At 31.6% G+C, this 18457-nt stretch overlaps 1 protein-coding gene across 1 annotated transcript in view; it reads left to right on the top strand.

Moving 5' to 3' along the window:
* Positions 1-767: 767 nt before the first annotated feature.
* The window catches only part of LOC129233964 (T-complex protein 1 subunit zeta-like), a gene marked incomplete at its 5' end in the record, with an annotated part of 34523 nt that continues 16833 nt past the window's right edge, over positions 768-18457 (top strand). Inside the window, 6 exons of the mRNA XM_054867874.1 lie at positions 768-902; positions 2265-2438; positions 2620-2834; positions 7290-7449; positions 7909-7991; positions 16076-16320. Of these exons, the coding sequence (XP_054723849.1) occupies positions 768-902; positions 2265-2438; positions 2620-2834; positions 7290-7449; positions 7909-7991; positions 16076-16320 (1012 nt within the window). The remainder of the gene's footprint in view (positions 903-2264; positions 2439-2619; positions 2835-7289; positions 7450-7908; positions 7992-16075; positions 16321-18457) is intronic.

The following is an 18457-nucleotide window of genomic DNA, read 5'->3' as shown; positions in this document are numbered from 1 at the left end:
ACCCTCACCCGGAATGTTTTTTGGAATTTCAGGCCTAAAAATGAAATTTTATATGATCTTTAATTATGTCAAGAGGAACAGCAGGCATTCCCCGGAATTTTTTTTCGAAATCAGAATTGTAAAAATCCATTTCTTGGCTCTGTTTTTGATGGAGTTTGAGGGCGCAACTGCAGACATCTTTCAAGATAAGGGTTAAGGCTTAGGGAATATCTCGCAGAAATAATTCAAAATTGAAATTCCAAAAACGAAATTTTAGATGATTTTGGATAATGTTAGAGGGATGGTATTCGGAACTCTGCCGTGAAAATTTGTAGAGATTGAAGTCCCTAAACCAAAGCTAAAAAAAATCTTAGAGGATGTTCTGAGATCAGGTACTCTGGCATGAGAGGGGGAGGAGTTGCTGTAGTCCCTAAGCCCTTCTCCTGGATTCGCCATTGCACTCAAGTATTGATGCTACTCTAAAATGATACTATTTTCCCCTTATGTATTTAAATTTTTCAATTGTGCAATAATATTTTTAAATATAGGGATAATGTCGCGACCCCCCCTAAGAAATCCTTCGCGACCAGGGGCTCCCAACATGTGGGACCCCTTTGGGAGTCGCAACCCACATGTTGGGAACCCCTGGTCTACACAGACTTTTGGAAATAATGTAAATTAGCCCAAATTGTTGGGTTTTTTCTTTTGTTTTAAATTTGAGTTTATAATTGAACTTTTTTTATAAATCAGTAAAAAGTTATAACTATTTTGCTTTTTATTTATATTAGCAAATTCAACATCCCACTGCTACGTTAATTGCACGAGCATCCACAGCACAAAATGATGAAGTTGGTGATGGAACAACATCTACTGTTTTGTTAATTGGTGAATTGTTGAAGCAAGCTGATCTTTATATAGCAGAGGTAAGCTGTGTTTCAGAGTTTCGTCTGAAGCTGTTTTCTCTAAGCAAGATTAGATCCTTACATTGTTGGATATTAAATCAAGTTAAAATATCAATTTGATTACACTAATATTTGATGAATGCAAGGTCAAATGTTTTAGAAGTTGTGCTCATACTGAAAACTTAAATGAAAAAATGTCTTTTGAACTGTTCTGGAAGGGACTACTAAAATTTTCTAGTTCTCCCCCCCCCCCCCCCCCTCGCAAACCTAATTTTTTACATTTTTATTCCAATTTCAGATCTAAAACGTTTCATTTGGTGATAAAAATGGAATTGTATTCTTAATTGAGAAAATAAGTGCACAAAACTTAGGATACTATTCTTCAACTTATCTGCTCAGCAATGTATTTTTTCTCTAAACAATGTAAATTTAGATGTAAATTGAATTACTTAAAATAACTTCATTTTTTATACACAACTGGAGATAAAAACAAAGAATCAGAAGGATAAAAAAAAAAAACTTTTTCCAGCTGGGATTTACTTCTACTCTAGGAAAACTGAAAAGTGAAATATTTCTAACTCAGAATAATGAATTCAGAAATTTACAATATTTACATTCCATTTTTTTTTTCCTTTAAAGCTTTTTATTGCTCACATGAAAACACAAAAATTGATTATGCGAACTGTAAGATAGTTTAATCTCTCTGCACACTAAATTATTATTTGCTGCTTTTCTCACTAAAACTTACATGTACACAACAAATAGTATATGAATATTACTGAATAATGGAAATGTTTTAATAAAAATTTGCCTACTTGTGTTAATAAAAATACCTCACAGACAGATTACCATAAGTCATATAATCTCTATTTTACCAGAGAAAGGAAAAGGGTTTGTCTGGTGTGCACAAATGGATGGGACACGTTCTCTTTAAACACTGGTAAATAATTAAAGATTTTTTTTTAGAAGTACATTCAGATGGCTCATACGTTGCACTAATAAACAGAAAATCACAATTTTTGGACTTGCATTAGTCTGGCTCTGAGGTACAGATGTTTGAAGTGCTTTTTTTTTTATTTACATCGATGTATTAAAGTAGTTTGACATATGTAATACATCATATGATAATAAATGATTCATTTTCACTACAGTAATCTCTTGCTTGTTACATGTTGACTTTAAGAAACTGACCAAAAAAAAAAGACACGGAAAAAATTTCTTGTTTTCAGAGTCCACTAGACTTTTTTTTTTTTTTTTTGATTGAATTAACTTCAGAAATTTTTTAGCAAGCTGGTTCCTACTAATTGTTATAGTCTAAAAATTATTCCATTGCTTTAATGATGTTTATACATTTTAAGTAGTTAAAAATTTTTGTTTTTTCAGGGACTTCATCCTCGAATTCTAAACGAAGGGTTTGAATTAGCCCGAGATAAAGCTCTTGATATCTTAGAAGACAAAAAGATAATCTGTGAAATGGATAGAGAAAAATTAGTTAATGTAGCAAATACTTCTTTGCGCACAAAGGTGAATTCTAAGCTAGCTGATCGTTTAACTGAGGTATGTATGACCCAAGTTTTTTTTTTTTGTCGTCTATTTATAGAATTAGTAATAAGTGTTATGACATTATATACTTCCTTTAAAGGTATTACTTTAAATACCCAGAGAACGGTTAGTAAGCCAGTGAGAAACATTACTCCAAATTCTTAAAAAAAAAATTTTTTTTTTTGTTCTCCATTAGATTTGTGTTGATGCTGTTCTCTCTATTATAAGACCTGGTGTGCCTATTGATTTGCATATGGTAGAGATCATGGAAATGAAGCATAAAACAGATATGGATACTTCCCTTATTCGTGGATTAGTCTTAGATCATGGAGCAAGACATCCTGATATGATGAAAAAAGTAGAAGATGCATATATTTTAACTTGTAATGTTTCTTTAGAATATGAAAAAAGGTAAAGTTTTGTAAAAATTTATTGCATAAATTATTTTTGAAAAAATTTAAACTAGCTTAAATGTAGATATCAATTAGATGGTCTTATACCAGAGTGAACTATGATTTTTTTTTAACTTCTCTACTTTAACATGTTGCAATTGTTGCTTTCTGTTCTAAATTAATTGAATATAAATGTTTCAAGTATTTGTGTGTGTGTGGTACTGCTTTCCCAGATTATGAAATACTAATATGTTTTTTGTGTATTTTTCTAATTACTTTAACTTTGAACCTTCTCATTGAAAAATATACATAAGATGATGGTTCACTTTCGCATTAGACCATCCAATTTTTTGCTGGCTGATAGCAGGTTTCTCCCATCAAAATAAAATTAGATTGCTCTATTGACTCTGAAGAGTGAAACCTGATCTGGTTGAGACTTCTAATGTGCATAGGTCTTAATTAAAAATGTTTTGTCGGAGAATGTTTTATATTATTTTAACGACATTGGTTTGGTAGACCTTTTACAAAAGCATTTTCTCTCTTCTAGGCTTTACTCTTAGGGTTCAAAGTTCCAAGTATTAATTTATTATAGTTTACTCTGGTTAAGTTACAATGTGCTGCAAAAACACAAATTTTAAAAGTTGAGAATATTTCTTTCTTTTTTAACTAGATTGGCTGGATTTGTTGTTCCCTTATTCAGAGGTGAACTTTACTATCTCCCCTTTTACTTTCTTGTTTCTTTAAAATTCGTAAAAATTTCCCCATTTTTATTTAATTATTAGCAATACCCGCGAGACAATACCCGTGCTAAGAAAGTAAAGGAAGTCGGCTGAATAAATAATTTAAAAAAAACACCATGTCCCCCCTCCCCCCTGTTTTTAAGTTCACTGCCTACAGCAACTGTTAAACTAAATTTGGCAGTGGTATTAATTCATCTATTATCTATCTTTTTCATATTTTCTATGCAGGGTTGGCAAAAACCCGGGGTTTTTTAAAAAAGCCCATGGACCCAGGGTTTTTTTAAATAAAACCCAAAAAAAACCCAACTAAAGTTGGGTTTTTTAAAAGAAATGTGGGTTTTTTTGTCTTTTTTTAGGGAAAATGTGGGATACTTATAGCATATTGTAGCGCAAGTATATGGACAAAGTGTAAAAACTGTCTTCGGGTAAAAAAAAGCTGGGAAACTAGTTTAAATTCAGCATTTTCACAAGAAAAGTATAAAAGACGAAAAAAACCCACGAATGGTGAAGTTTCTGATTTTTTAATTTTCATTATTACCAACAGTTAGGGCAAAGTTACTTCTCGAGTGATAAAATCTATTGTTCGTTTTTAATTACTACATTTTTTTTTTTTTTTTTTTTGCATTTTACTTTATTGTATTTCATTTTGTTATGCAAAACTACTGTAGAACCTCAAGTAGTTTAAATCCCTTTTTACTGAATTCCAGCTTAATCAAAACATTTCTTTGAATTTTATGTTGGTTGTTTTTCTATTTTTGTGTACAGAGTGAGAAATATTAAACTTTTTGGTAAGATAATGAAAATACTGTACATGTTCTGTTTTCTATCAACCATTTGAAAAATCTGTTTATTTCTAAAAAATATACCTTGTGTTTATTCGCGATTTGTGACTTGTTGGTTAGCAGAAAATAATTCAAATGAAAGCCTTTTAACTAGATTAGTTTCCTCTGTACAATCTACATATATTGAGAAAATCAGACGTGACGGGACTTGGTCAAGATAATTTGAGTTATTTTTTGACCAGTTAAAGAAAAAAAGTTAAATACATTTATTTAAAATCTTTGATGTATTTTTTTAATTCCGTTAAGAGTTAAGAAATACTATTAAAGTTCAAAATTCATTTTTTATATTCATTGTCTGTGGTGAAGAACAAATAAAAAAGAAGTTTAAATTGTAAAAGTATTTAAATTAATTAATTTTTTAAAAAACTTCTCAGAAAATTTAAAAAACCCAAAAGTGGGCTAAATAATGGGTTTTTTCAAAAAAACCCATTGGGTCCAATTCGGCCAACCCTGTTTCTATGCCTATTTCCAGCTGCATTTTGTGTCATTTATCTTTTTACGCCAAAATTGCCGCCTATCTACCTATACGATCTATCTCTATTTTTTTTAACAGTCTCTATTTATTTTAACCTCTTCTCACATTTTCTAATCTAAACTAAGATCATTCAAGAAACTGCGCTTTTTTCATTTAATTTAAAAAAATAAACCGAAAAAAAACTCTTTCCTGGTTCCCCGTTAGTGTGGAGTGAATAAAATAAGTTTTCGAATTTCGAAATGCCTCTGGTTTTAAAAGTTGCCTTTTAGCATCAATAGATCACGCTTAAAATTTCAACCTCCTAGGTTGATATCTTTAGGTTCCAAAATCGACCCAAAAATACAAAAAAAAAAATTTAAAAAAAAAATTTTTTTGAAATTTTTTACAGAAATAAAAGTATATTATTTTAAAAATCATTGAGGGGGTAATTGTTAACTCTTGGTAACATTACTATCTCATGAAAGGTTTACTTCAATAAAGTAATTTCTTTAAATTTCCAAAAATCAGCTAATATAATCAAAAATTGACCTGTATTTCTTTTCAATTTACTCGATCTTACGAAACAGAAATAGGTTAAATGCACAAAATATAAACCTTTAAACATAAAATCTAAAATTTTTTATAAGTTATATATTTAATTTCTTATTAAAATAATTTATTGTAACATTATAAAGAAACAAAAATAGTATTTAAAAAATAAAAACATAATATTGCATTTTCACTTTCCAAGAAATTGAGTACTTCATTATTCATGAATGTATGTTTGTAAAGTACCTCAAAACAACTTAGCCAACACCCAACATGAATAACAATAGCTTAGGCATGAAATTCTGAAAGAAAAGTATTAAAAATTAGAAATGCATCGAGCATTAGTACATTAACATTAAAAAAAAATAATTTGCTATTGTATGCTAGGAATCCAGGGTGACCACAGAGCTTATTCAGTAACGTTTGAGAAATTATCAAGCAGATCATGTTTTTACAAATTACTCCCTTTGCTTCATCCTCTTGTAAACTTAAAACTATGCCAAGAAAAGTAAGTGCCTAGTTGCTAACAATGCAACTTAATTTTTGCCAACCTGAAAAAAAGTTTTATTTCGTAAGAATCTGAAGAAAAAACTTTGTTCAATTATGAATCTTATAATAGCAAAATACACATCGCATTGTAGGCAATTACCAAATATGCTTCTTTGAGGTCTGAATTGATGCTTAAGTTTAAAAACAGATTTCAAAATTTTAGCATCCATCATGTGCTCAAGGGGTGTGAACATTTTCTGTCTTTAAAAAAATTAGAAACTGCGTGAGATGTAACAAAATAAAAGTAACAAATGATCAAGGAATGAGTTATTTCTGGGAAGGAATTTGGGGCACAGCCCTTTTCTATTTGAAAAATGTCAGTCATGAGATTTTTCACAACTTTCACCTCTGCATTACCATTTTCCTATGCTTGGAACATCATTTGGTTTGGACGTTTTAGGTTAATGCTGAGTGAAGTCGAAAGTTATTCGAAGAATTGGAATATTCTTGCATTGAAATTCCTGAGATCAAGTATGCAGAATATGCAAATGAAGCTTGTCCATAGCCTGTCCGTGTGGTGTAAAAAGCAATGCGTCCTGTCTTAAGTTATCTCTCTCAGCTCATCCTTCATTTTGTGTGAGTCTGCTGTTGATGTGGGATCTTTCTTATCAGCACTGTTTGCAGTCAGTCTGACTCAGGATATTTATGGCTATAATAGATTATTAGGCTTAAAGCTGTCCTGAAATTCTTGAAAAAACAAAACATGTCATGAAATATCTTAAAGTTTAGCATTTTATCTTAAAATTTGAGAAAATGTGCCTTTTATTTTGATTTAAAGGGTTATTTTTATATGTAGTCTTGTAAGATAAGTGTTTCAACTTCCCTTTGTATATTGATTTTTTAGTCTGAAACCGGAAAATGCAAAATCATGTAATTGCAGACTCGCCAATGTTCCCCATTTTGGCAGGAAAGTCCCATTTTTTGGTATAATCTCCTGCTTTGTCAATTGTGTGTGTTATAATGAGTTGAAAGTATTATTTAGCAGTTACAACACTAGTTAATTACAGTTAATGCATCATTGCTTTGTCTGTTAGTGGTGCCCAACCTATGACTCGCAGGCCACTGTGGTCCATGAAACTGATCAGCGTGGCCCATTATTATGGTCAATTTTTCGAGTCGAGTCGAAAACTATGTTCTGGAAACTTCCAAAACAACCAATCGTCCTCCTTCGATATTAAGACCATGGCTGCAAGTTTAAAGCCAAATAAAAGGTGTGGTCCTCGGGTAAAAAAAAAGGGTTGGGCATCACTGATTTTAATCATTAAGTAATTTTTTGTCAATGGTGTTTTTTTATAGTAATATTGTAATTATTTTTATCCTAACAACAACAATGTTTTCAGTGAAGTCAATGCAGGTTTCTTTTACAAATCAGCGGAAGAAAGGGAGAAGCTTGTCAATGCAGAGCGAGCTTTTATTACAGAAAGAGTCAAAAAGATAATTGAACTTAAGAAAAAAGTCTGTGATGGGACGAAAAAAGGATTTGTTGTAATCAATCAAAAGGTATTTGACATGCCTTTCAATTTATTGGTAGAATTTCATATGTAGATTTTTTTTTAAATGAATTTGTTATTCTAATAAGATTTTTTTTTTTTGTACGTAATAACTTACTCTTGATACTCTGTTTCTATATTTTTAAATCTAAAGACTAAATGCACCATTACAAGTGACAAGACGCATGATTTATCAATGATTACAGCAACTACTTGTCACAAAGGAAAATTTGCTGCCCAGATCTAAGTTCTTTCATCCTGTAGAAAGAAATGTTTTTCTCCCTTGCTGCTAAAACATGTGTTGGTAACAATGTGTAACGTTTTCTCTTTTATTCTATGTCTTATCAAGTGTCAGTCTCTTCTTATCAAATTTTCCCTTTGCAATTTTTTTTCTTTTTTTGTTTAAATTTTTTTTTAAATAGAAAACATTCTGAAATTATAGTTCAGTCTCATATTTAATAATTTTTAGGGTATTGATCCAATGTCTCTTGACCTGCTTTGCAAAGAAGGAATAGTTGCTTTAAGAAGAGCAAAACGGAGGAATATGGAAAGGTATACCTGTTACGCTTTTTCAATTAAGTATTTATGAATTAATCATGATCATTCTAACTTGAATTTAAATAATAACCACAATTTTATTTCTTGGGAATTAAAAATGAATTTTCTACACGCTACGCTTTGTACACACAGAAGCATGACAGCTTCAACATCTTCAAATAATTTCAATATGAAAGTGGTGATGTATTCAAAACTGCCGTGTTTTCCAAAATTTATGGAGCAATGATTGTACTTTAGCAAAAGTAAATTTAAAAACAATGTTTTGGACATTATATTTTTGGACGTTTTGGGAAAAAATGGGTGTTTGCACAACAGGATCTCTGAGATAATTCCTTTTTCCAATTTATCAAATTTTGTGTTACAAAATTGTATTTTGGCAAATAAAATTTTGAGCAGTTATGTGATAAAAGAATTGTTCATTTAAAGTGATAGTTATTGCAATTGTAATTTTGAACTGAAAGTTGATGAGTAATTCACAAGATTATATTTAAAGCTGATCCTTCTAGAATGGCGGATGTGTTGAAAAAATCGGCCCTGGCATTAGGAGATGTAGCAGCCCTATAGCTCTTATAGATATCAAATTTTACCTAACGATAGGGATATCACTTAAATGTGAGGAAATTAACAACTAAATATGTTTCATTTAAAGAATTTAACAGATAGGAACACTTCTGCGCTATAATGGTGAACAAATTGATATAGTATTAACTAAACCTTATTTTGAGGAAAATTGTGATTGTAATAGTCCATTTTTAAGTATTTTTATAATACCCGGAACTTGATTGAATACTTCCGTAATGATAACACAGCTTGGCTAGTATGTCCTTTTATGCAGTCACAACAAGTAACTTAATTGCCCTGTTATATGAAACTGATATAGTGATGTTCATGGGTGAAAGCTTAGGGTCGTCTTTAGAAGGTGATGGATCCCTCGACACAAACATACATTACTGGGCTTTGTCATAAACATTCCCTTTTTTATACTGACATACCCTGACAACTCCCAGACTCGATGCAAGGTCAGAAACCTGGTGGGAGGGTTCGGGTACAAGTTTGGCAGGCCCTTAATTTTTTTTCAAACATGAATCAATACAAAGGGAGAGAGAGTGGACTTAGCTTTCTAGCTTCTGGGAGTCATTAAAGTATTAGCAATATAAACTTAATGGAAAGATTAACATTGTCTGAAATAAGGGGGTCCGGGGGGGGGGAGACCTCTCCCACGGAAATTTTTTAAAATTGTAGTCTTAAAAACTCGATTTTAGACAATATTTGGTGATGTTAGGGGAGTGTAGATTCAAGGTTTTGCAGGTGGAAATTCAAAAACAGAATTTTAACCTATCTTCGAGTATATGGTATGAAGAGCAGTTCTGTGGGCTCTCCTCTGAAATTAAAAAATATATATATATATAAGCTCTGAAAACGCAGTTTTAGAAGATCTTTGGAAGTTGAGATAGATTCCAAGGCCATCCACCAGAAAATGTTCAAATTAAAGTCCTCAAAGCCTTTTTTGTTGACTAGGGCACCGGCAGTTACTCGAAAGTTAACTTCTAAAAGCGAAATTTTTGCTGACCTTCAGTGATGTTTGGAAAAGGAGTTTTCAGGAGGGTCACCCTGGAAATTTTTGAAATTGAAGCACTAAAAACAAAATTTAAAACGTTCTTCATTGATGATGCCGAGAGAGAAGAGGAGACAGGGCACTTTACCAGAAAATTTTTGATACTGTTAATTTAAAAACACAGTTTTAGACCATCTTTGGGAATGCTAAAAAAATGGGAGAGGTTCGAGTACTTTCCTCTAGCATATTTTCGAAACTGGAATTCCATGTTATGGTGGGAGTAGATTCGGCTGTTGAAGTTATGCAAAATTGAAGCCCAAAAATTTAAATTTTACATGATCTTCGATGATATTAGGAGGGGGGAGGTTCCGGGGACCACCAGGAGTCTTTCGACATTGGTTTTTATCATTTTTTTTTCTTTTTAAACACAGGGGCCCAAAACCGTGAGTTTGTACAGCCTACAGAATACTTTGTTTCGTCAAAAAATGTTTGAAACTTGCATTTCAGTGGCCTTTGATTTGATAATCTTTATAATGGTATGTTAAGATTGCATATTTAAAATAATTTTACGTAAAAAATATTTTGTCACTTTTATTCCAATTGTTACAAACAGGGTCGCCGAGAGCAAAAGTGGATCCGGGGAAAAAATGACATAGGTCAATTTTTTCACAGGCCCCCTTCTACACCCTTCACCATTAGGTTATTTTACCCTCTGCACGAGTTCAATTCCGAGCCGCGTCCCTATTCTCCAATTGAGTTGACATGACCTCACGTCAGCCCGTGTTGTAAGTTGCATTTTATAGCAATTGTGAATTGTCATTTATAAATAAAAGTGTCAAAGAGACCAAAAGTATTTTAGCTTTTTACAGCTGAGGTTTCCCTTTTTTTTATTTACTCATTTTTTACTGTACCACTAAAAATATATTTGCAGCCCCAGGGCTCGACTAACTAAAAGTGAGGCCCTAGGCCGGCATTACTTTGGAGCCCAGTAGCAGAAACTTTCTAGCCAGTCTGCGACACTATTTTGGGTAGTTGAAAATAATCTGCAGCATTATTATTAGTTTTAAGTTTTCATAAAATACAAAAGTCTTTTGTAAAGGTCAAGGCTTGGACAATTTTCCAACTGGCCAGTGGCCACTAGGCTCGAAAAACTTAGTGGCCACCACTGTCGCTGAGTTTAAAAGTATTAAGGGGCGGGGAGGCAGCAGGGACCCACCATTTTTGTCAGTGCCCCGGGGCACTGACAAAAATGGTGCCCCCTCCCTGCCAAAAAAAAAATGAAGGTTATTTTTGGATATTATTTTGATAGAAAGAAAACTCTAAAATAAATTCTTGATTTTCATGTAAGAAATTTTTTTACAGTCGCAGATGGAGAAACTGATGGTTAAGGTAAATCATAATGTGCATTCTTGTTTTCTCCTTTGTTTTCTTGTAGTAAATTCTTCTATAATGTCCTTATAACCAAGTTTTGCGGTCAAACTTCCTTCTATTGATAATAGAGGTAATGAAGTTAATTTACTATCAGAAATGAGAGTACGCAAAGGACACTTAGTTCTCTTCAATAGCGACAATGATTGTTCTCCACTACAATTGGAGATTCTCAAAGTCAAAAACAATTGGCAAAAGTATCCATTTACATTGGCAAAAGTGTCCATTTACCAAGTTTATGGATTTTTTTAAACTTTTCGGTGACTGAACTTTCTTTTCCGATGATGGAACTAATATGAATAAATTCATCCGGAAAAGATTCCTCTAAATCACAGGAGTAAGATTTTTAAAGATCTTTTGCACTTTCTCGAATATTTTGCTTGTCGCATTCAAACAAGCAAGAAAATTTCTTTAATATGCCATCATAGGCTGACATCCTGAATTTTAGTTTTGTAATTGAATTATAACAGATTACATAAAAACAGGAAACTTTGCTTAGAGTCTAATATGATTTCTTCACATTTGTCCATCATAAAACTGTTTTGGAGGTTTTTTTTTCTGTCTTTTTGCACTCTTGTCTTTTTGCTCAAAAAAAAAAAAATGATGACGGAAATTTTATGCCCCCTTTCCTTTGGCGCCCCGGGCCCGGGCCCCGAATGTCCCGCCGTAAATCAGTCCCTGGGAGGCAGCAGCTTTCACTACTTTCATAAAAATAAATAGAACTCTACACACTATGAAAAACAATTATTCAAGACATATTAATTTTAATATGAAAAATTTGCGATGAAATAGGTTTTTAAATTTTTTAAATTAGTAGATGAGAAGTTGGCAGGAAACTGCATTTTAGATGAAATATTTAGCTTATAGCAAAGTCTTCAAATCAATGAGGATCAAATACAACTGTGCAGATAATAATTCGCATTTTTCAAAAAAAAATAATAATAATAATATCAATAATAATAATTTATAAAAAGAAGAAAAAACATGATTTATTGAACACTTTATGTTATCTTCAATAGTTAGTGTTGAGGTAAATACCCAATTCTGTTTTTGGAAACTTAGGTAAGTAATAGTATCGTTTATTTCCATCTTGCGAATGACCAAACATGGCGTCTACGCGAAAAATTCATGGTTACAAATAGATTTTTGAATTTATTACATAAAAGTAATAATAAATTCAAAAATCCTTAAAAAAACTACAATTTATGTGAGTCAGTTTTTAGCACATTAGCCTCTAAAGCAATGAAGATAAGATAATATTCTGAATATAAAATTTTGCAATTTAAAAGAGAATAATTAAGAATTATCCGAAAAAAATAGCACATTTTGCATAATTTTCAACAGTTTGCATTGCATTAAACATCCAATTCCATTTTCGAAAACGTAGGCACTTCAGGAATCTTGCGTACCAACATCTTGGGAATGACCAAACATGGCGACTACGCTAAAATTTAAGATATAAATTTCTGAATTTGTTGCAAAAAAAAATATCTTAAAAATAAAAATCCTCATGAGACTACACTTTAGTTGAAAAGTTTTAGCACTTTTGCGTCCAAAGCAATGAGGATAAGGTAAAATTTTCACATAAAATTTTTTATTTCTCAAGAAAATTATTTTAACAAAATAAAAAAACGATTTTCTACACATTTTAAGTTAGTTTCATTTGTTGGCATAAAAATAAAACATCCGATTCATCTTTGTTTTTGAGAACTGATGCTCTTTTCTACTTCGATTTTGTGAATGACCAAATATGGCAACTATGTTTCTAGCTGAAATGCTGAAGCATCCATCGCCTTGGTCAAAAAGCGATCTCCAAACGACTTTGCCAAGTTGTATTTTGTTTTTTCTTTTATTTATTTATTTTTCTTTCTTTCTTTCTTTTCGTTTTTTGGTAAAATTATCTGCAGGCCGTCGAAAAATCTGCGACGCACGTCTCGCGTCTCGCAGTTTCTGCTACCGGGCTTTGGAGGCCCCCTGAAGACTATGCAGTGTTTGATTTACAGTTAAAGCACAAATACGCTTTTAGAGGCCTCTTTGTCTAATCACACAATTATGTATGAATCTCTTATGTGCATTTATGAATCCCCTTTGAGCCCCCTCATAATCGTGACCAAGTAAATTCATTACTGGCAGAATGATTAAAAATTCCCCTTTAAAGAAGTTTTTTTCTAATTAATAAGTCATTTTTTTTTTTTTTAAATACAGTACCCGCCACTAATAAAATCACTGTTTTATAAAATCAGCCTCTTTTTAAAATCAAATCTGGAAGAACAGAATCATTGCAATACCAAAACATGTTAAAACCATCTTTTAATAAAATCACTATCGCTGTTTTATAAAATCCTTTTAAGCAAACAACAATACGCCTATATTTTCATATCCTTGTGGAAATAATAAAAAGTATGTATACCTCATGTTTAGTTAAAATGATAACTGAATTTCGAAATACTTAAAACAGAAATAAATGAAGTAATTCAATTTATTTTTAGAGTATTTAAACTTCAAAATCTTCATTTTTTTAAAATGTAGATCTAAACTGGTTAATAAAATCTGCCACTTTTTAAAATCAAATGTCGGAACGAATGTGATTTTAATAAGCAGCGGGCACTTTACATGTATTTTTCATATCATTGCAATGCTATACATAATTCTTTAAAAAATGTGGGGCCCCTAAGGAACATGGGTCCTTAGGCCTAGGCTTGAAGCATGACCGGCCCTCCGGGCAAATGACCGGTTGCCCGCCGGCTGTATCCACCACTGCTTCTAGATGCACACTTGCATCTAGATTTTGTTATTTTTACTAGGCATGTTTGGAACGTAAATACCGTTTCATTGCACCACCCCGCATTGCGGCAGTCTTCGTTCTGCGTATGCACACTAGAGTTCCTTGTTCACCAGCTTACGTTATTACCGATCATGAGATTCATGCTGTAATTCAATTTTTGAGCGCAAGAAATGTAAACTGACGGCAGCTTATCGTGAAGTTAAGGATGTTTACCATGAAGACACAATGAGTGCTGAAAGGGTGAGAAAGAGGGTTAGAATGTTTACTGAAGATCGAGTAAATGTCCACTGTGAGGTTCGCAGTTTTGGCCTCAGAACTAGGCTGACATAAGTCTCACAATCGCTACTTAACAGGAGAGAGGGAAAATGTTTGCCGGGTGCATACTAAAGATTGGACTTGCACTCTTTTAGTACGCAAATAATTCCAAAAAATTTTTGTTTAGAATTATGCACATATGGCTCGATGCAGGATAGGATTCTACATACAATGCACTAAACGCTACAAATCCCAATTTTTGGACTTGTGATAATCTGACTCATGGATGAGTCTGATGAAACAGGGCTGCCACTGCAGACTAAAAAAGTGACTATTGCGACTATTTTGAAGAGCTGCAGACTATGACAACTATTTTAGCCTAAAATAAGACAAAAACGACTATTTTGTAAAAAAAAAACCGCTACTATTTCAGCTTATAAGCAGCTAAAAATGTATAAAAAAAATAGAAATGTAAAAAAAAATGCAACTTCAAATGTCATCGGCCGAACTTTTAACTCGCTCTGGTCTACATGAAATACACCACCAGCTCAATCAATTCCAGCCGAGGACTGCAGTTTCCTGCTTATTAACACTCATCAGTTTGGCATAAGAGTGACTGAGCTAGAGGTGGAAAACCTCTTAAGGAAGCCTAGAGTGCCAAACAAACTGGTAGCTAATACAAAATTAGCACTGACCAGATGAGTGATCGAAACTGGTTCGGTTCAACTCTAATATTGAAGGCAAGGCAGGTATATTCAGCAAGTTACCACCCTATAGCCAGGGCTAAGGCAGAAATACATGAAATACGCTGCCAGCTCAGTCAATTCCAGCCAAGAACTGCAGTTTCTTGCAGCACAAATGTTATTCTGTAAATATGGTGTGTCTAATGATTCAGTTTGCATTAAGTGTTTGATAAAATGGGAGTTTTATAGCATTAGATGTCACAAAAGTAATTTCTCCTGATTAATGTTGGTAATGTGTGTATTAGAAATGTAAAAAAAATGCAACTTCAAATGTCATCGGCCAAACTTTTAACTCGCTCTGGTCTACATGAAATACACCACCAGCTCAATCAATTCCAGCCGAGGACTGCAGTTTCGTGCTTATTAACACTCATCAGCCCTGAATAGGAGTGACTGAACAGCTGTGGCAAATTGAAAGTGGAAAATGGAATTGAAATATCTGTTAAGACCTTAAATAAATGCAAGCTTACTTTATTAATGTGCATCACTTCTACTCAGTTAATAAAAACCTATTGATTAATTTTTAAAAGGCAGGATAGTAACAATATAATATAATTTTGTGTAATATTAAGAAAAATTTATATTCACGTTTTAAGCTGCGTAATTTTTCCTCTGGTTTGCTTTTGGGCTGTTTTCATCCCTGTGTATACGTGATTATGAATTTAATAACCGTGTTTAGGGATTTATTTTTTTTAATTTAAAAGTGTTGTACAAAATAACAAATATGTGTTAGCAATACTTTGAAACAGAAAAGTGCTTAACTGCAGTTGATATATGGTGGACATCAAACAATTTCTTAAGACACTTGGGTTATCCACCATATAAGTGAAAATAGTCAAACTGTTTGGTTTGTTTAATGGGTATACAGAGTAGAGGGGATGATAGGTTACTTCATTTGAGACAGAAAAGTGACTGATTAGTGCTTGAAGGAAAAACAAAAGTTTTTTTAACTTTTATGTTTTGAGAAATTAAAAAAAAAAAAAAACTGACTGTAATGTTTAGAGGAACTTTTGTTACCATTTTTTCTCTCTCAAAATGGTACGTATTATGTTTAAAATACTTTTAACATTTGAAAAGTAAACAAAAAGTATGAAGTTTAATATTCTAAAATTATTCAAGCGTCAAAATCATACAATGCAGTTTATTAAAATAAGTGCTTAAAAGTTTTGAAACTTGATTTCTGTTAATTTACACTTAAAGTTTTAAAGATTCTATTGTTTATAATTTCATGCATGTTTCAGTACTCGATTTGTTTCAAAATGTTATCGTCAGCAGCATTTTGTGCCTAAATCTATTTAATAAATTTTTGCAGGTTAACTTTGGCTTGTGGAGGAGAGGCCATGAATTCAGTTGATGATTTAACTCCAGATTGTTTAGGGGAAGCTGGAATGGTATACGAACATGTTTTAGGGGAAGACAAATATACTTTTGTTGAAGACTTGAAAAATCCTCAATCCGTAACTGTTCTAATTAAAGGACCAAATGCCCATACCATAACTCAGATCAAGGATGCTGTCCATGATGGATTAAGAGCTGTAAAAAATGCTCTTGAAGATGGTAATGTGTTAAATCAATTATATTCTTTGAATTATATATGTGCATTACATTATTACATTTGAACATAGACACAACTTCAAGTAGAGAAAATGTATCTCTTTTGTTTTTGAACAGCGGTGGAAAAAAATGAATGTAAGCATTGTTTAGCAATGAAGCAGTGTGAACTTACATCTTTTGAAGAAAGAGGATAATTATTATTTTTAGTTTATATCGATTCTGGCAGAGTTGTTTGGTTTAAACCAAGTTTTTTTTTATAATTTTTTAAAAAACTTCATTTCCCCCTAAATGTTTTCAATAAATTTTACATATTATTGCAACGAGTAAAATCTAATTAATGCAAAGCAACTAGCAAAGGTTTATATATAAATTACAGATCTAATAAAGAAAGAAACTTGTATTTAAAGTAATGCAAGTTTGCTAAATAGTTTTTCTTTTGTTTTTGTCTTTTTTTTTTAAATACATGCAGCTTTCCTATTAGGTATATAAATACACAAGGCAGAACAACTAATTTTTTTCAAAATTACATGGAGAAAAAAATCAAAAGTAGCTCTTTTTTTTCTATTCATTCAATAATCACTGTTTTTCAGTCTTGCATTTCAAAGTAGTCGAAACAGCATATTTCAACCAAAACTTCATTTACTACCAGGGTTGTTTGGTTTAAATGAAGTTTTTTTTTTTTTTAAACCATGTGGTTTTTTTTTTTTCGAAAATGTGTTTTTTTCAAAAAAATTTTTCATAAATTTTTTATGTATTGCAAAGAGTAAAATATAATTGACGCAAAGTAACTAGCAAAGCTTTATAGATGAATTACAGATTTAATAAATTTAGAAACTTTTTTTTTTTAAAGTAATGTAAGTTTGCTAAATAGTTTTTCTTTTGTTTCTTTGTTTTCTTTTTTTAAATCAATGCAGCTTTCATATTAGGTACATAAATATACAAGGCAGATAGTTTTTGTAAAATTACATGGTGGGTGGTCGGGGAATCCAAGTAGCTCTTTTTATATTTATTCAATTATCATTATTTTTCAGTCTTTTGCATTTCAAAATAGCCCAAAAAGCATATTTCAACAAAAACTTCATTTACTACCTCATATCCTTGATTACTAAAGATTTATTGAGATAGATTATGTACCATATTGAAGCGATGTAGAGTGAATATAAATTTTGACAAGAGAAAAAAGAAAATTAAAGAAGTTCAAGAACACTTAGTGTAGGCATAAAATTGCTTATACCTGCACACTTTTTGCATCCCAAATAAATGATGCAGTCAGAGCGAGAAAAGAAAATATATGAAATTATGAAAACAGGAAATATTCATGTAACTCAGTGATCTTGTAAAAAAATATAATGACAAATTTTCACTTTTCAAAGAACTTTTTTTTATCCCAATATAATAAAAGAAGTCTCATGTATGAGTGATGGAACAATCAATAAATATTCATTTTAATGACTGTCTTCATTATTAAAATATGTTAAGAGTATTTTCATACTGAGGCTTTAAATTATTATAATTTTTTGGATAAATAATGCCTACAATGGAAAACATAATGATTTTCTTAAAACCTACTTGTCCTGTTTCTATAATTGTTGTCACTGATACATTAGGTAACTAAGTTACATGATTTGTACCCTTTTTTAAAAATTTTAAACAAATTATTCAGTGATCTTTCGATTTTTAAAGTTCTGTAATGTATATCAGACTTGTGATTCATTTGTAGATACTGCAAAATACTTTCCATGTTTAAGAATGTGTGATTTTACTTTTACTTTTTTATTTATTGTAGATAGCTATGGTTAATGAAGAAATAAATTTACTACAATTTCTTGGTTATTTGTAATTAACCTTTTAAACGCCATAATTCAAATTTTTAATTTTTACTCTTAATTTTTTGCTTAAATGTCTCAATTTACCTCCAGTATAGCTAACCTAAACATATTTTGGCGAAAAAATTTTTTAAATAGAAATTTCAGGATGTTCCCATTTGGGAACATCGGCGTTTGGAATGAAGTAAACGGGAGGATTGATCTCGAACTTTATTACTTTGAAATGGATGAAAAAATATGAATATTTTTGTTTATTTTACATACTATTATACTTTTCTCTTCTGAATGACACTTTTTCTTCCTTATTGTCCATG

The sequence above is a fragment of the Uloborus diversus genome, unplaced genomic scaffold (genome assembly GCF_026930045.1).
Source record: "Uloborus diversus isolate 005 unplaced genomic scaffold, Udiv.v.3.1 scaffold_838, whole genome shotgun sequence".
In the NCBI taxonomy this organism is placed as follows: domain Eukaryota; kingdom Metazoa; phylum Arthropoda; class Arachnida; order Araneae; family Uloboridae; genus Uloborus; species Uloborus diversus.
Note: the sequence above shows the minus strand (reverse complement) of the source record. Positions and strands in the feature narration are given on the sequence as shown.